The 20272-nt window shown below is 42.1% G+C and overlaps 2 protein-coding genes across 2 annotated transcripts; one reads left to right on the top strand and one right to left on the bottom strand.

The window, feature by feature from the left end:
• The first annotated feature begins 6 nt into the window (after positions 1-6).
• LOC309491988 (protein leg1a-like) lies at positions 7-7842 on the top strand. The gene is made up of 6 exons (XM_082191013.1): positions 7-330; positions 3506-3598; positions 3708-3892; positions 4416-4537; positions 4682-4920; positions 7572-7842. Exons 1-6 carry the CDS (start codon positions 36-38, stop codon positions 7721-7723), a joined length of 1086 nt encoding a protein of 361 aa, XP_082047139.1. The 5' UTR covers positions 7-35; the 3' UTR covers positions 7724-7842.
• Positions 7843-7844: 2 nt separating this feature from the next.
• LOC309491987 (protein THEMIS-like) lies at positions 7845-19778 on the bottom strand (the record flags this gene model as incomplete). The annotated part of the gene is made up of 4 exons (XM_082191012.1): positions 7845-9189; positions 12538-12658; positions 16751-17820; positions 19283-19778. Coding segments are annotated over 4 exons (1863 nt in total), but the record flags the coding sequence as incomplete, so codon positions are not given.
• Positions 19779-20272: the final 494 nt, after the last annotated feature.

Genomic DNA, 20272 nt, shown 5'->3' with positions numbered 1-20272 from the left:
GGACTTCGGCAGTCTAGCTGGATTTTCAACTAGATATGGATCTCATCAGAGCGGTGGGTGCTGTGGTGGTGTTGGCTGTGCTCAGCCGGGCAGCAGTAGTGACTGAGAATGGACTTCCTATTCTGTGGGAGAAGGCCCCGAGCGAGCTCTCCCAGTTGCCCACAGTCGACGGGGTGATCCAGATAAACCCATGGGACTACTTGCAGAGGATGGCTTTGTACAAGCTGATGATCAACTCTACGGATCCCTACATGAGCTCCATGGGCCCTGGAGAAAAGCAGAGTCCTCTGTGGAGTCTTCCTATGCAACTGGGCTGGAAACTCAAATCAGGTATGATCTAAAACATCTTTAAAAATGGTTTAATTCCGAAAGGTTTCTGTGATATGATGGTTATGGGATCACTAGCTCTGTATAAAAAGTATTACATTGTGGGTGTGTGGATTAAAGTATATGTGAAAAAATGACACATGCATGTAAATATGAATACATACACTATATCAGGGGTGTCCAAACTCGGTCCTGGAGGGCTACTGTCCTGCAGAGTTTACCTCCAACTTGCCTCAACACTCCTGCCTGGAAGTTTCTAGTATGCCTAGTAAGAGCTTGATTAGCTGGTTCAGGCGTTTAATTGGGGTTAAAGGAACCGTATGTAAGATTGTGGCCAAAACTGGTACTGCAATCACTTTCAAATGACTGTAGAGCGGTGTATCCCCTCCCCCTCCCCCCTGACTCGAGTTTGCCAGTTAGGTTGCAGGATCCAGCAGGAACGTCGGCTGCTACAAGGAGCCTCCAATGGCAAGTGACGAGTCCTACACAGTACGTTTTTTGTAAGTAAGACTTTGTCACAACGTGTTTCGGATTCATAACAAGGTCTTTTAGGTTTCGTAACGTTAGACATTTTTTATCCGACACGTTTGTAGCTGCAGCTGTGGTAACTAGAGCAGAGCTGGCAACCCGGATGCCGAAACACTACTGACTTCGTGATTGGTAGATAGGTGGAGGGTGGAGCATCAGGCCAAAACACAACATGACAACATCAACATCAGTTGAGGGCTGCAACTTCACTTTTAAATGACAATATCCTGGCCGGACTACTGTTGTCAGTGATATAAGTATTTGAAATGAACATGATTTCTTAATGTCTAGTGACATATCAGGGCCATTTTATGATTAATTGAAATACATTTCTTACATACGGTTCCTTTAAAGCTAAACTCTGCAGGATAGTGGCCCTCCAGGAGTAGGATCGGACACTCCTGCACTATATGGACAAAAGTATTGGGACACAGAGTTTGATTTAATCTGTTTGATTTAATTGATTTAATAACGGATCCCTGACCTCAACCTTATCCAACACATTTGAGTTCGGTTTAGTTTAGTTCATTTCTTAAGCACATTTAATGACAGCAACAAGGCTGACCAAAGTGCTGCACAATACAAAATAAAAAGACCATAAGATAACAGATAAAAGGAAACAGAGAAGAACAAAATAATAAGACATTACAATGTGTTAAAGGGGTGGTTGAATATGATTTCACTTTTCAAACTTTAGTTAGTGTGTAATGTTGCTGTTTGAGCATAAACAACATCTGCAAAGTTACGACGCTCAAAGTTCAAAGCAAAGGGAGATATTTGCTTTTAAAGAAATCGTTTTTTAAGGACTACAACAAACGGCTGGTAGAGACTACACGAGCTTCCTCCCAGGTTAGTGACATCATGAACCCTAAAATTTACATAAACTCGCCCACAAAACGCAATTTATAGATTATCAAGACAGAATATGCTAATCAATGACTAGAAGATAACTATACATAAGCTACATTAATTCATCAACTAACCATTCAGAAATGTTGCTTCTACATGTTGTCACTTCTTCTTGAGTCTCTCCATCATTGTCTGACTCCGGTTTGAACATAAAAGGCTAAAAGTTTTTTAAATTTTCAGTGCATGTGTGTGTGAGGTTAAAGGACACAAGTTGTGCCGGGAGCTGCAGCTCATTTGCATTTAAAGAGACAGACACAAAAACGGTATGTTTTTGCTCACCCTCAAAAAGTGACAATTTTAACATGCTACATAAAAATATCTGTGGCCTATTTTTAGCTAAAACTTCACATACACACTCTGGGGACATCAGAGACTTATTTTACATCTTGTGAAAAGGGCATTATACCACCCCTTTAAAAGCCAACAAAAAGAGATATGTTTTAAGACTAGATTTGAATGCAAAGTAAAAGCAGCCCTAATGTAGTTTGGAAGGCTGTCCCATAAAGTGGGACCAGCCACAGAAAAACCTCTATCACCGACAGTTTAAGCGAGTTCTTGGAATTTGTAGTAAGTTTTGATCTTCAGACCATAGACTTCGTTTGATTATGTAAAGATTTATAGACAAGTAAAAGGATTTTAAACTCAATCCTATAATTATCTGGCCAACCAATGTATATCTTTCAGAAGGTGAATGACGTACGTACATTTTTTACATCCTTTCAGACAGTGTGCAGCTGCATTTTGAACCACCTGTAAACAATACATTTGAGACTTAGCTATACCATGGTAGATGGACTTGCAATAATCCAGCGGATAGAAACGGCTTCGTTTTAGCAAGCAAGCGGAGATGAAAGAAACTAGAACCAATCACAGAGCTAATATGTTTATTAAAGGGGTGGTATAATGCTCTTTTCACAAGATGTAAAATAACTCTTTGATGTATATGAAGTTTTAGCTCAAAATACCCCAGAGATATTTTTATATAGCATGTTAAAATTGTCACTTTTTAAGGGTGAGCAGAAATGCACCGTTTTTGTGTCTGTCCCTTTAAATGCAAATGAGCTGCTGCTCCCAGCACAGGGGGCGGAGCTTCAACAGCTTGTGTCCTGAAAATGTCGAAATCTTTTTTGTTTATGTTTAAATTTATGTAGCTGATGTGGAGTTAACTATCTTCTAATCATTGATTAGCATATTCTGTCATGATAATCTATATTCTCCTATAATCTAAATATCTCCCTTTGCTTTGAACTTTGAGCGTTGTAACTTTGCAGATGTTGTTTATGCTCATACAGCAACATTACACACTAACTAAAGTTAAAAAAGTTCAATCATAATCAACCACCCCTTTAAGAGAATTGAACTAAAATGGAGATTGCAAGCCAGGCCTTCTCATCCAACATCAGTGCCTGAACTCACAAATGCTCGACTGGACGAACTGGCAAAAATTCTCACAAAAACACTCCGAAATCTTGTGGAAATCCTTCCTAGAAGTGGAAGCTGTTATAGTTGCAAAAGGGGGCACCAACTCCATATTAATGTCTACGTATTAAGAATGTGACGTCATTAAAGTCCCTGTTGGTGTAATGGTCAGGTGTCCCAATACTTTTGTCCATATAGTGTATGTACTTGTGCTGAGGAAATGTATACGAGTCAGGAAATTCAGCTCAGTACAGTATGTTAGCACACTAATTTAACAAAGGGACGCTTTCGGTTGTCGCTAATGTTTCACTTTACATCGTAGGCCGGTTGACTGACCCAAACCCTGGCAGCACCAGCACTTGTGGATTGGAAAGTTCAGAACCGGTTTGCATCTCTCCTCAGAGCTGGTATGCATGTAAGTGCAGCTCTACATTTGCACCACTAGATGGACATAAAGTCAAAGCTATACCTTTTCTAAATCCCGTCCTGTATTTTTCTCATCTTGTCCCTTGCACTCTCTGCAGGTGTGAGCTACTATATGTCTGTGCTTCCATTCCTGGCAGCAGTTCAGACAGGTGTGGTTGGGAAGGGTCAGGTTCAGATACACATCCAGGTCCCAGCGGAGGTGGCTCACGATTACTGCTCCAGCTACACAGACTGCTCCACCAAACACCCCGATGCCATGTCCAAATGGCAAACATTTTTCCAGGTGTCATTGTCCAGCTCCAGTCACTTTCTCTCTGGATGCACATAAATATTCACATTCGCACATTCAGCATATGCTTTTTTTTCTATAATTTTTTTTTCACAAATGTGACGCTGGATCACAAAACCAGTCACAAGTAGCACGGGTATATTTGTGGCAATAGCCAACAATACATTGTATGGGTCAAAATATACTGAGAATATAAGCAGAAGAGACGAACTCAATGACACTGTACATGACGACTGATACCGTAACAAACACCACAAACTAAACACAATACAGTGTCAAGCAGTGACAGCAATTATCATGCATGCACACATGGGATATTAGTAGTTTAAGAAGCACCGCATCTATACGTAATGGGGGCCAAACGTCTGTGACCACACTGTTATGACAACAAATGAAAAAACATTTAAAGTAACTGGAAGTAAGCAAATGTTAAACCCACGTTAAGGTCTTCGTACGAAAGATTGTTGAGACTTGTAAGCTGAAGCACTAACCGCTGCTCTTCTGTGTTTCTCTGTAGTCTCTGCAGCAGATCAGTGAATCTGAGGACACAGATTTCTACAAGAAGGATCAGATTCTGGGACTGATGTGGGCAGCGGAGGAGGAGTCTCTCCTGACCGCATACACTGCCTGCAGTGAAAGGTCCATACATGCTTCATAACACATTCAAACTTCTGCACACGACATCATGCCATTTCCCTAAACCAAATATGTGTTGCTACTCTTCGGCAGGGGCCTTCTGTTTTAACGAAACCTGCTTTAAGGCTTCTTTTATCATTGCTGTAGGCAGAAGCTGTACTCCTCTCCCGAGGTTCGGTTTGGACTGAGCTGGCTCCGCTCGGCAGCGTATGTAGCCGCTGCTCATTTCCACGCCAGCATCGAGAGGTCAGAGAAGTTCATGGCTCCCTTGCCAAGCCGGGTTCTGCAGGAGTCCGACAGCCCGCCCAGCATCGCCGATCTCAGCGCAGAGGAGAACCACACACTCTACATTTTCAGCTGGATGGACAGTGTGAATCAACTGCTTGGTAAGAGTATCAGAGGGATGGAGAGAGGTTGTACAGCAGGAGTCCAAACGTCTGAGACCACTAGGGAAATTTAAATACTTTTCTATTCTATCAAAACATTGACATGGAATGACACGAGGGTGAGTAAATCATACCAGGATTTTCATTTTTGGATCGAATTAAAACCTGACATGTTCTCCAACATGATCCAAAGAGCATCAGTGTTATTATTGTTAACTAAAACTACTAAAAACATCTCTGTTAATTGAAATAAAACATGAATATCAGTTGAAGCACTACAATTATTAACTGGAAATAAATAAAAACTAAAGCTGAAATGAAAATAAAAATTTTTCTAAAAACTAAATGACTAAGAATTCAACAAAAATTAACATGAAAACTCAAAATATAAGCTAGTTCAAAATATCAATAAAACACTAAAATAACAGTGGTTTCAATGGAATAAGAAAATCTGACTCTCTTGTTAGAGGATTTACAGTCAAAGACCCAGAACCAGATATAATGAATGTAGACCCGGAGTCAAGAGTGCAGTCAATTGAAGACAAGAGTCAGAATTATAATAAATGAAAGAAAAGTTTTACTGAAGATAGTTTGCAGTTTCATCAGCAGAAGTCAGCTTCAATACTCACACACACAGGAGCTCGTAGGCCGCTTACAGTTACAAAGATCACAGCAGTTATACCCTTCACACACACACACACACACACACACACACACACACACACACACACACACACACACACACACACACACACACGCACACACACACGCACACACACACACACACACACACACACACACACACACACACACACACACACACACACACACACACACACACACACACGCACACACACACACACACACACACACACACACGCACACACACACACGCACACACACACACACACACACGCACACACACACACACACACAGCAGTTATACCCTTCACACACACACACACACACACACACACACACACACACACACACACACACACACACACACACACACACACACACACGCACACACACACGCACACACACACACACACACACACACACACACACACACACACACACACACACACACACACACACACACACACACACACACGCACACACACACACACACACACACACACACACGCACACACACACACGCACACACACACACACACACACGCACACACACACACACACACAGCAGTTATACCCTTCACACACACACACACACACACACACACACACACACACACACACACACGCACACGCACACGCACACGCACACGCACACACACGCACACACACACACACGCACACACACACACACACACACACACACACACACACACAGCAGTTATACCCTTCACCAAGCTCTAAGCTACGTCCTTGCTTCAGGTTAAATAATTATCATTGGCTACGAAAATATATAAAAATAGTCATTTTCCACACACATACAGATAGACTGAAGCATATCTCCATCGATTATGCAGCTGACACTCGGACCCTGAAGTTAGGCACGTCACCTTCCAGGTCGCAAATCTGCGTTTCTAGTCGCCAACATGTCAAGAAAACAAGTCAGTCTCTAATAATGCCATTTGTGCCTTAATCTGAAACCAAGAAGACTAACACACACATACACACAGACACACAGCATCTTCAAGGTTGGATTTGGCCAGGCTCTAACTATAAACAGTAGAGACGTCTCAAAACATCAAGATAATGCATTCTTTCTCTCAAGGAGAGGTCACTTTTAATATAACACAGTTCTCAAGGAAAGGACACTTTAGTCTAACTGGAAAGTAAGGCTTTAACAAAGAAATGGTCCCTTAAACTATAGACTTCAATGGCCCCTGTGACCATAGTTGTCAGGTTACCATAGAAAAGCAGATGGATGTATTGACACGTTAAAGAAGTCCATAATTCATTTCTGGAAGCCGGGCTAAATGAGCAAGCACTGTTACTGCATTCCTGGCATTTGAGCCAGACCCTCAGTCACCTCTCAGATAGTTCATACAGACTAGAAACAATACATGGTAACTTCTAAAACAAAGTAAAATCTTATAAGCCTAGAGAAGTCATTCAACACATTTGATATTTGGAAGGAAAAATATTGATTAATAATACCTTGATGATAATCACTCATTAGATATACATTGAAGCAGCAGTGGATTCCAGAATCCACCCTTCACTATCTACAAAGAGTCACATGATCAGTGTCACTTACATTTGATTAATCACCTAGAAATAGTTTAGAATCCCCTCTTAAATGTTCATTTTAATGTTTAATTTTGTATTCTATATGGTCATTGTGGTCTCAGACATTGTGTACGTGTTTGTGGCTCAATCAAATTGATGGATTAATAAAAAATCGAAACCGTAATTAGATTAGATCATGCAATGTATTTTTTTTTTTTTTTTTTGGTGAGAAACAATCTCACATGATTTCATGATCCCATGTTGCACAAAGAGTTTCTTGTAGTATAGCATACTTGTTGCAAAATTGAATCGTTACACAACAGTAAAGTGATTACAAGGCTAACTTAAAATTTCAAATATTTTGCAAATATTAACCAATACAACTGAAAACATCTGTGATTAACTCATGAATCCAATCTTTATTTTGCATTATTTTGCGTTTTGGGCAGGCGGTTCCCTGGTGAGACTCTGGCGTAGTGCTATGTGTTCAGCTCAGGCTCGGGAGAAAGGTCAGGCCCTTCTCCATGACCTCGTCCTCGACCCCAAGTTCCCTGCTAGCGGTCTGATGTCAATCCTGACCGAGATGACCACCAGCTGCTGACATCTCCAACAGATTGAAGAGCTGGGTAAAACCAGATCTGTTTGTTAATCTGCAGGAGTGTGTGCTGTGGCCGCGACACATGCGCCATCTTTAACTAATAAAAAAAGAAATCAAACACTGCTCCTGTCCATCTCATTTATTCACTGGAAACCAGACAAAATACACAAAAACATGACAACAATTTGTCTTGCTCCACAAAATACTGTAAAAAAAAAAAAAAAAAACTTTAAATTGTGGCTTTATATAACAAGACTGTATACAACTGTACAAGAAACCTGTGATAAATTTAACCTTAGTTTAACAATAATACTAAAACAAATATTCCACTGGCACACATACAAATAAAAAAGTCTATATGCAGAATGAATGGGCAAATAAAGTACACATGATGATCCACAGCCCGTTCTCAGTAAGTGCAGCTGCAGCCTGGAGAGACACGAGGTCACGCCAGAAACCTCTATACACCTCACGATAAAAACACTTCATTTCTAACAGCATTGTTGTCAGTACTGCATTTTTGTCCAATGCCAATAAATTGAATTCCTCATGTCATTGTAATGTAATAACACTATTTGACTGGCACACAAATTTGAGCTCAGGTTAAAACGACTCTCCCTTGAATGCGTTTGGGAGCATGTTTCTCTTGGACAAGCGGCAGCATCAAACGCCATGGAGTGAGAACGGGTTGTGATCCAGTCGCTTGTATTACCACCTTTAAAAAGAGAAATCATTTTCTGTATGATTTTATCAGTATCGTACATCTACAGGCCAAATGGTTCTTTGTGATTTTCCCAAACATTATTATATTGTCTGACCTGGTATTGAATTTGCTAGGAAGCTAGGACATGATCCACACCTAAACACTTCAGAACCATTTGCTTTTTAGGAATTAGGTAAATAATGTCCTGTCTGTTATAGGGAGACCATCATTTGACCAAACAAAGATGCTTGTGAACTAATGCACTTTAACATCTCTGTTCGAAGCTTGATATTAATCCCATTAAGAAAAGCATTTCCAAAAATCACAGCGTCAGCACAGTGCACCTTTTTACAATGGGATTTGAAAACATTGACCTTCACCTAATAAATTATTTCCATTCCATCATATGTATAGTTAAATGTATAGTTAATGTATAGCGATTATTAAATAAATAAGCCTGGGTCATGTCATTAATGTCATGTGAAATGGCTTTTTCCTTGTGTTTTGCACCATGTCGTGTTTCACTCGTGTGTATATATATATATATATATATATATATATATATATATATATATATTTATTGTGTATACTCATATTGTGTTACTCGGTTTTCCTTTCACGCCCATGTTAATAGGCTGTTCCTGGTACACCCTTCTTATGTTGTCAAGCTGATCCTCATCTATATATTCATAATCATGCACATCATTGTCGTCATCTTGGTTGTTTTCGATGGATATGTCGTCCAGACTTCTGCCCTTGGCGAAAGCTGAAGGGGAATCAAACGGCAACACAAAGTTTGGGTGAGGACACAAGGGCACACAAGCTTTAAAACACAACCTGTTAAAGTGTGTCATTTTTGTGTTAAAATACCTTCTCATGTCCAACCTAAATGTGTAGAGCTAATTATAAAAGAAGCAACTAGTAGATAAAAGATAGAGCAGATACAGCAAGTGTTCAGGAAACGTCTCGGTTACGTATGTAACCCTCGGTCCCTGAGTAGGGAATGGAGACGTTACGTTGTGATGACGAATGGGGTTTTGCTTAGAAAGCCTCTCACCTTCGAGAATACAAAACGAGCCAATGGCAAGACAATGCCATGGGTCTGCGGAATTTGCATAGCGTAACTCCATCCCAGCTCGTAGGCATATAAGGAAGTACGCTGGAAACATGCAGTTATGTTTTCTCGCTGAGGAGCCGAGACTGAACTCAGGCGTTCCAGCGGTACAGCAGAAGTGGCAGGGAGACGTAACGTCTCTGTTCCCTACTCAGGGAATGAGGGTTACATACGTAACCGAGATGTTCCCTTTCGTGGTCACTATTAGTTACATTGTGACGACGAATGGGGTTCCCAGTCTAATCACGCCACCTCGGCTGTCTTCCAGTTCCCTGCGTATGTCTGAGCTCCCAGTCGTGAGACTGGCATGGACGAAGGACTCCTACGTAACACAGGAATACCAAGTTACACTTGGAAGCATATCTCTGTGGAAATATGCAACACAATGCCTGCCCGAACGAAGGACTTACAGAATATACATATGACCCACGAGCGGGCTGCATATGGAAGAACACTGGGGTATCCAGCCCCCAGGGTGGAATCTTTCAATCCCAGGGGTGGCAAGGTGGCTTGCCACCATAACAGACAAAGAGCTGGTCTGAGGTCCTGAAACACTGCGTTCTATCTACGTAAGCATGGAGGGTGTGTACTGGACAGAGCAGTGCCAAGGCGGGGTCGGTCTACCTCTTCCAAGGACAGCGCTTGCAGTTTCACCACCTTATCTCGAAAGGGAGTGGTGGGAACCTTGGGCACATATCCAGGCCGGGGTCTCAGGATCACGTGAAAATAGGCCGGCACGAATTCCAGGCGCGCTTCGTCAACCGAAAATGCCTGCAGGTCCCCTACCCTCTTGATGGAGGCCAATGCAACCAGGAGCGATGTCTTCAATTCTCGGCGAGAAGAGCACCAGATCGGGACAAGGGTGCCCCGTCTCTGAGAAAGGAGGTCCTTTCCTCAGAGGAATTGGCAAGGGAGGTGCTGTCGCGAGGAGTACTAGTTCGGAGAACCAGGTCCGGGTGGGCCAATGAGACACAACCAATATGACCTACTCCTCGCCCTCCCTGATCTTGCACAGGGTCTGTGCAAGAAGGCTCACTGGGGGAAACGCATAATTGGGAAGGCCCCGGGGCCAGCTGTGCGCCAGTGCGTCCGTGCCAAGCGTGCCGTCAGTCAGGGTGTAAAACAGGCTGCAATGGGAAGAGTCATGGGAGGCAAACATATCTACCTGTGCATTGCCGAACTGTTCCCAAATCAGCTGAACCGTCTGGGGATGGAGTCTCCATTCTCCAGGAAGAGGCTGAAACCGTGAGAGCTCGTCGGCTGCACGATTCAGGTCTCCCGGGATATAAATGGCTCGAAGCGACCTCAGATGCTTCCGACTCCAAAGGAGGAGGTGGTGGGCGAGTTGCGACATACGGTGGGAGCGTAGACCACCTTGTTAGTTGATGTACACTACTGTCGCGGTATTGTCTTGTTCTTGAGCAACGGACGGAAGCGGTGCAGAGCCAAGGGTACCGCCAGCAACTCAAGGCAATTGACATGCCAAAGACGCTGGGGTCCTGTCCAGGAGCCCGCGGCAGCATGTCCATTGCACATGGCGCCCCAGCCCATGGTGGAGGCATCGGTTGATACAACAACATGCCTGGAAACTTGTTCTAAGGGCACTCCGGCCCGTAGAAAGCTGAGGTTCATCCACAGGGTGAAGGTCCGACGGCAGGTCGGAGTAACTGGTACTCGGAGCGTGCCTAGTTGCCATGCCCACCTCGGGACTCGACCAGAGCTGAAGCGGTCTCATATGAAGCAACCAGAGCAGCGTAGCTGCGGCTGCGGATGCCATATGCCCCAGGAGCCTCTGAAATAACCGCACTCTTGCACTGCGCGTGCTCGCTCGTAAACTGGGTGCACATGGCGACCGAGTCGATTTCCATACCGAGAAAAGAGATCCTCTGCACAGGGTAGAGTTTGCTCTTTTCCCAGTTGACCCGAAGGTCTAGGCGGGCTAGGTCCCAGAGCACTAGGTCCCTGTGTTCGCAAACCTGGTCTCGAGAGTGAGCTAGGATCAACCAGTTGACCTCCGGGAGTCAGCGCTCACAGCAACCAAAAACCAATCGTCCATGCTCGCGGCTTCCCGGGAAAGCATGGCCGTCAACTCGGGATCTGAATCGGACAAGGCTGGCACGCCCGAAGGGTTTCAATCGGGACGCTCGCGGGTTGCGACACACAAGAGGGGGGTGTGGGCCGAGGAAGAATCGTCTGCTCTTTGTTCCACACCGTCACCCTCAGGTCACCCTGGCCATCAGCCAAAGTACCACCTCTCGAGGAGGGGGTAGATCGGGGTGTGGATGAGGGGACTCTCGCTCTAGTGAGGTCATTGAGTCTCGACAGCAGTGTCGCGATGGTCATGTTCCCGCAATGAGAACATGAGTCATCCACAAAGCCTACCTTAGCGTGATCTAAGCCCAAACACGCAAGGCAGCGATTGTGCCCATCAAACTGAGAAACAGTCCGACTGCAACTAGGAAGTGCACGGGCGAGACATCTTTAAAAATGACTTGCCATGTGTAAACTCTTTTGTGAGAGGGGAAAACTCTGCAGAGTGTTGAAGCAACCAGGGAGAACACACGACTGGCAGATCACTGCACAGATCAGCAGGCAATGTGAACTCACTGGAGATCGCTGTCACACCAACACCTGGAGAGTAGCTCGTCTCGAAGAGTGAAGAGAGAAGATCTCAGAATGACTTGTGGAGTGAAGAATGCTCTTGGCTCCGAAGCGAAAACATTACTGCATGTTGCCAGCGTACTTCCTTATATACCCACGAGGTGGGGCGGAGTTACGCTATGCAAATTCCGCAGACCCATGGCATTTTCTTGCCATTGGCTTGTTTTGAATTCTCGAAGGTGAGAGGCTTTCTAAGCGAAATCACATTCGTCGTCACAACGTAACTCGTAGTGACCACGAAAGGGAACCTGCAGTTCCAGTTGGTGGCGCAGACATTACACACTTCACATTTAACATATGCTGATAAACACTAAAGAGAAAGTTGCTGAATGTTCCTACCTTTCTGCAGGGCAGGTTTTGGCAATGTGACTGGACTAGAGGGAATCTTTTTGTCATTTCCATTTTTTGAGTCACTGCATTGCATGAAGTCATCTTGTTTAAAAGGTTCAACACAAAGAGTCTGTTACAGGGATGACAGAACAATAGGAAATTACATGATGTAAATAATAAGTGAATATAAAAGTTGTATTAGCGTATTTTTGATTGCTTTGCCATTATTTTCACAATCAGTTTTTCAACACCCCTAGTACAAATCATTGACAAACAGATCATCAAATCGCAGATTTTGAATCAATGAGCTTTTTACTTAGAGTTTTGAAAATGTACCAGAGCAGCGTGAATATTTAACAATTCTTTAACAATCACAGCAGTATATAAAATATGTAAATGCATTAATATACTTGGGTACAACAGGGCTAAAGACACACCTTAAGATAAACATGCTTTTCACTGCTCTTATAGTGTATGATTGCAGGAAGAAATATACATGTTTGTATTGAACATTGATGGAGCAACAGATTCTATGTGAAAATAAATCATAATAGTGGTTTATTTTGTTTAAAAATCTTATAAATGTATGAGGTGGCGAGGAGGTCGTTTAAAAGACTCACAGTACTGATACTAATACTTCAGCTAAAATAATGTGTTTTTAATAATGTCTAAGTTAATTCTTGTTCAAAACAATCACTTTAGCAAAGTTTGTACTATTTTCTGTTTATTTTATACATAAAAGAATTCATTTTTGTTTAATAAATATACTGTAATTAAAATGGTAATATGGAAATATATTAAATAATGATAGAAACAAATTTATTTTAAAAATTAAAAGATTGAAAGCATTGAAGGAGATCCCATAATAATTTAATATAGATTTAGAGTAGTAACAATAAATGATATATCATATAATAATATCATATTTTTAGATATAGACATTATAAATACTGTGATTATCTCTAAGATGCACACCCAACTTAATATATGATATTTCCCATCTGAATCTAATCATGTCATGATAACAGATGGAAAAGTCAGCAGCTGTTTATTATCATGTTAATTATTGTGCCTTTTACCCCAAATGTACTTTACATATTCTTCTGTTATTAAAAAACTGTTGCTTTAATTACCTTTTACAAAACTGAAAATCATTAAGACATCAATTTGTCTTAAATATATTCAATAATTTTAATACAAATTCTCATTTGCTACATAAATCTACAACATTTTAAAAGACATCAAATATTAGATCAAATAAGCGCAGAATCCGCGATCGCATCAAGAATCAAACAAATGTCCACATGCAACTTGAAAAGCAGGTGTTTTGGAAAATGCTACGGCAAGATTTTTCACATCTAGTGGTTTAGAGGAATATAAAATCAAAGGCGCCTTTAGCCCTGTTGTTCCCTATTATACATGTATCATTATAGGTCAGGCTTAAAATGCAACACTCAGTTTTATTCAGTTTATAACAAAGTCTTTCTTTTATACGTCTTTCTATCCTTTTTTTTGGTCTCCTCCACTAACAATGTGTGAGGATGAAAATCTGAAAGTGTAACGAGAAACAAAATGTGAAAAATAATAATACATTTTTTGAGAGACCTCTATAGACATATATATATATATAAACAATATAACAAACAATATATAAACAAGCTGAATATACTCGCAGATGTGCAATTTCATTATTTTATTTAAAGAACAATAAATAACCTGAATGGTTGCAAGAAAATAACTCGCTGATGAATCAGAGAAGCCCTTTCACCAGTGAGGTGTGCAGTAATAAAATGGTAGAAAATATCTCTTATAAAACGGTCCGGGAAACACCCGTAGGAGTGTAGGCTACAGCGCCTCCTGGTGGATCATGTAAAAAGACAATGCATTAAAGCTACAATATGTAAAAAAAAAAAAAAAATAATCGCTGCTAGGGGTCGCTAACCTCTTACAATAACAAAGACGTAGGTTGATGACGCATAACCCCTAATTTCCACCAACTGCGGAACGGCGGCGGAGTCAATAGGTCTCCATTAAAGTCAATGTGTGTATTTTCACTGACTGCGGAACGGCTGCGTTCCGACTCCGGCGATCCGCAGCCCTCCGGAGCAGATTCGCAGAGATTCTATTTTTGTTGGATGCCGGAGAGCTCCGCAGCAATTCATCAATTATATTGCACGATCATACGTGAACTTGTGAGAGCTCGTGACTTCAGCTGTCAGTCATGGCCGCAGCCGTTCCGCAACAAATCCGGACCTGGTGAGTATTGAAGGATGGCGGAGCACGGAGCCGACACGCAGCGGAGCCGACACGCAGCCGTTCCGCAGTTGGTGGAAATCCGGGGTAAGAGGAAATATGGAACTTGTCGTCATGCTGCTGATGGATCTAATAATGTTTATGGATGGGTGAATACATTGATGTTTTTAATGTGACTGTGGTATGATGCAGGACTTCAGAGTCCCGCGGATATAAAAGAATTAGGACATTTCATTCTACCGGACTAACTTAACCCGCAAGAGCTGAATAATACTCACACTGGTCAGTTTATTTGACGAATGAAGCTTGTGAGGTAACGCAGCGCTGTTTCACTTGCTCTACACCATCACACTAAACTGCATTTGAGTGTGTTGAAAGTTATAATGTTATTCTATGTGTTAGTTTGTCTGTATGAGACTAGCAGTGAGCTAGATCAACATTAGAATAACATACTGATCATATTCTAACATTTCATCATGTTGAGCTATATAACATTGATGAGTTTTATGTACATTTGCTCACCTGTCTAATAAAGTGCATGCAAGATGTTAGATGTCTTTTTATTACAAAAATCTTACATATTGTACCTTTAAGAATCGAGAAATATTTTTTTCTCCCAAGTAATTATCTGGATATTGTTTACTATGCGTGTAATAATGGCAAATAAAGGCCTCTTTCAATGTGTGACATCTTATGTTTCAAAAACCTGTTTTTTGTTTTGTTTTGTTTTTTGGTCATAAGAATCCCTTCATAAATGAACATCATATACTGTATAATTGTTTTGTTTTCATTTTAAGCCATTGTGTTTAGTTTTGCTTTGACTTTAGTTTTACTTTTAACACACAAAGCTGAGAACCATCAGAATTTTGGGTGTCTCTTGAGCAATTAATGCGATGATAGTGATACTTAGGATGGACTTTATTAAGATATAATCCATCATCCAATATCCATGTATTGTGCATTGGCAGATTTTTTCAAATGATAAAATATCTGCCGGTGTAGTGACAAAATACAGAAGTAGTATTCTACATACAATTTAAAAAGTAATTTTTGCAGTATAACTCATTACCCATTAATGCTTCTGCATTTTTTACTTACGAGAGATCTACGAATAATGAAACTACTGCACTTTGCTTCAATTGAGTCTCATGTAGCCTGACTTTTGATGATCAGCGTAAGAAATATATGCCACCCATATATCTCGTTTGGGTACTTCCCAGACAGCAACATAGTGTCGGCCCACGGGCCCAGATCTGGCATACATCTGGTACGTGTATTCCCTGTGTACCAGATGTGGGCCGACACTATGTTGCTGTCTGGGTTGCTTCTAAGGGCTTTAAACAAAACTCTGAATATTCTTTCAAACATGTGAAGCCACAGATTCCGGCAAATCCAAGAACTACTTTCAAATCCAGTGACTAGATCATCATAAACACAAGTTTGTTCCCTCGCAGACTGATGAAACCCTCTGTACCTCGACTCTAGTATGTTGTAGAAAGCCGTAAAATTATAAGGACAGCGAAATAAACATCCAAAGCTATTCTACCAGCTAACATTTTAAAATTATCCTCGTTCCTTGTGGATCTTCAGTTTTGCTTTGTTGATAAATTACGAGTATTTTCCCACACTCAGTGCTCAGTGCCAAACCAATGCTATTGGTTACCGCAGTGAACTTAGGTGCCATATTTCACCGAACTTGAATCTCACATGAAAATTGCATAGGGAATCGGATATCACATAGGGATGAAATTCATCATCATGCCGATTCCCAGCAACCCAGACAGCAACACAGTGTCGGCCCAGATCCAGCCCACGTCTGGTATAAGTGGAATCGACATGTACCAGATGTGGGCCAGATGTGGGCCGACACTGTGTTGCTGTCTGGGAAAGGTAAATGTGACAAGCATCTTAAGGCTGCAATTTGAACATGAAGTCCGTAACACCGAATGCAATAAAAGACATAGTTTACCTTGGGAGAGCAGCTGGAGTTTTCACTGTTTGCGCTCTCGGATCTGGATGTGAGCATCTTGGGGGGTCGCGGTGGAGGATGTTTGGGTTTTTTCGGAGGCCGTGGAGGGGGTGTAACAGTAGCGACAGCGTACCTCCTGAGTGTGTAGTAACAGTCCTCTGAGATCTCCTCTATGGCTGACAGTCCACTACATGTTGGACTCTCGCCATCCCAGCGCTGTTTAACGTTAAGGATCAAGTCTGTACGATTTACTGGCACCTCCCTGAACTCTGAGAGATCAAGGTTTGACACGAGGAGGCAAGGGTCCGAGATCTCCTCCTCAATGTGCAGACCAGGCAGTCCAGCCAGAACGTCCACCTTCAAAGAGAGGTCACGCACAGACACTTTGACATTGAAGGGCAGCGGGAACCATCGGCATATTTCCGCAATGGTGTATTGACGCTTGTCCCGAACCAGCTCCATGAATCCCCCCTCCAAACACATGGGGAGGCACACAGGCTCCTTCACCTCTGTCCCGTGGCTTTTCTCTGTGACTTTCAGACATTCAAAATTATCAGCTGTCTTCTCGATCCCATTGCGTGAAACCGCACAGCTCTTGCCTTTTGTCACTATGAACTCGTCTCCAGCATGAACAGAAGCAAGCCCGCTGTACACCGACTCGAAATCTCTGGTGGCGACCACACGTATCTGTTCGGTCTCGCTGCGTGCCCGTTCCAGATCGTAGGCGGTGGGGAACTGCCGGGGCCGGCGCTTGAAGCGACCGTTATAGGACTCCGGGATAAGAAAGTGTCTTGTTGATTCACGGCACATTTCCGAGGCCAGGATTCGTTTGGTATAAAAAGCATGATGAACGATCACCTGTTTGGAATGGAAAAGGGACTCAAGCTCTGGTGAAAGCTTGAAATGGCTTTCACTTGACAACTTGGCCACCACAGGAAAAAACTCTGGAGGCCTCTTCAAAACATCCGGAAGAGACAGAGGCTGCACAAAGGAGTCACAATCAAACTCTTCTGTGACATCCACTACCTCCACGTCCAAGTTTGATGGGATGAGCAGAAATTTCTCGCTGACTGTGGGAAGAAAGAGTCCAAGTTTAAAGGAATGTGGAACAGAAGACACCCACACACACACACACACACACACACACACACACACACACACACACACACACACGAACACACACGAGCAGAATGGAATTTTTGTCTAAATAAACTGCCTAAAAGCTTTCATCCGTTAATTGAATTGAATGATGATGATTTATGTACAGATGGCTTTATAACCATTTTTACAAAGAAACTCTTTCCACTCGTGTTTCATTAATAAAGCCTAATGATTTTCCCAGCAAGTCTTTTAAATTCATCTTCCATGATCAGACAGCAAAAACAACCCTAAAACTGACCCTATTAATCTAAGGGTGTGTTCACACCTGTACAGTAGTTTGGTCCTCACCAAAACAGAAAAAGATGTTTTAGTCCTGGTTCACTTAACATTCAGACTGTCAGGTTTAAGACCAAACATACAGATGCACAAAACATCCGAAAACAAACCAGCTTGCAACATGCAACATGCAACGGAACTTGCATAACATCCAAAACATGCTGGGCTAAATGCGCTCATTGTATGTGCAAAGATATGATGGTATTTTTATAAGCTGAAACTCATGAAGAGCTTAGAAAATGTGTAAAGGAGTCAAAACAGCAGCAAGAATCCCTCCGTCACACACACACACATTTCAGATGCCTGTCCTGAACTGTGATGGGAAACACTGCTCCCATGCTGAGAAGAATTTGAGTTTTTTTTTAGGGTCGCATCTTTTGACTTCACGTCCTGTCTGGTTGGTTTACATGTCTTTGGTCCGTGTTGTGTTCATATTTCGAGACTCGGCTCGTTTGATGCGCACCAGGGTTCAGATGGCAGCGTTCACACAACCGCACTAACAGAGCAATCGCAGCAGGGTTCATTTTAATCAAACCAAACATGCCAAGAGTGAACACACCCTAAATGCCCTTTAAACAATATACATTTACTTGAAAAGTAAAATATTATCTCTTATATTATCTCCTTGCCACTGTTGCCTTTGGCTTGCTCAGTTGGGGATATTTTGGGGATATTTAATTTAATTTTATCAATCAATAAATTCCTCTTGAAACAAACTTTGTTGTATTATTTTAATTTAATACTGTGAAGCTGCTTTGATACAATCTGTATTGTGAAAAGCGCTATACAAATAAACTTGACTTGACTTGACTTATTTTCAGAGAAATCTAAGATTTATAGTAAAAAATGAATTAAAAGGGAAAACAAATAATTTTTTTCTCATGCCTTTGGCAAATAGTATTTTTCATTTTAAGCATAAAGCTCATTCAATTTTGTTAGATTTCTCTGTGAACAGAAGTAAGTATATCTTTGGTTCTTTTGGTTTAGATATTTTTACAGGAAAACAAGAGATTTGCTGCAGTGTCGCTATAATTTTGTTATTAATAAAGTTTGTGCACACCGCTAGAATAGAAATGAAACTAGTGTCATACTCACGACTCGTAACGGCCTTCAGTTCATACACTGGAGTCAGGATCAGCTCTCCAGACACATTCTCCAACAAACTGGAGAAAAAGAAGTCCTTCTTGGCCGGAGCTTTGACCTCGGTTACGGTCCTCTTCCTGCCTTTGGAGATCTTCCACTCCGCGACCTCTTTCAGGGTGTAAAACTGGTCGTCCTCACACTCTATGAAGTGTCCCTGCTGGGAGAAGCTCAGGCTGAAGCAGAACTTGGGCTCTCTGAGCAGAAGCTCACACTGCACGTGTCCAGCGCTGAGCTCGTGGGAGACGCCGGTGATCCTGAAGCTGTCTCTCTCTCTGATGAAGCCCTGAGGCAGCTCGATGTCCTGACAGCTGAGGAACACGGGCTGGCCCAGCCGATGAGAGCTGATCTTCAGTGAGACGGCTATCTCCTGAATGCTTCGGTACGGCTGACTGTCAGACACCAGTTTGAACAAACCTGTCACACACAGCACAATGCCAAAATTGAGCCGTTATAAGAGAAAAATTGGTGACAACATAGAGAATGTGGATTATAATAAGTGTACAAACTGGTAAGTTGTTTAGTGAGTCATTAGCAGGGGTATCATCATACACCTATTGTTTGGTGGGTCGCTCAATCACAGTCCTGGCTTACTTGATAAGCTTCTCACCATTGTGAATTCTCAAGTGGACTTTAAGGCTTTCACCTTCCCTATTGTTCACAGTCCTGGCTTACTTGAAAGCAAAGACTTTAGATATACAAAGATGGCGCACTTGAATTACAATCAATGGGAGAAAGTGCAATGCGCAATATGGCGGAATAAGTCCCGCCTTCTAAATTAAAGAGCCAATCGCAAATTGGTAATGCCATTGTGTCACTGCTGTTGGTCCAGCCTGAAAAATTCACTTTGTCATGATTTAAGCAATTAGAAACACATTTTATGAGAGAGTTGTCAGATTTCATTGGTGATTTCAAATATGATAAAAGGGGATGGAAAGGCGTAGC

The sequence above is a fragment of the Leuciscus leuciscus genome (genome assembly GCF_965113295.1).
Source record: "Leuciscus leuciscus genome assembly, contig: HAP1_SCAFFOLD_807, whole genome shotgun sequence".
Classification (NCBI taxonomy): Eukaryota; Metazoa; Chordata; class Actinopteri; order Cypriniformes; family Leuciscidae; genus Leuciscus; species Leuciscus leuciscus.
This window is presented reverse-complemented; position numbering and strand designations above follow the sequence as displayed.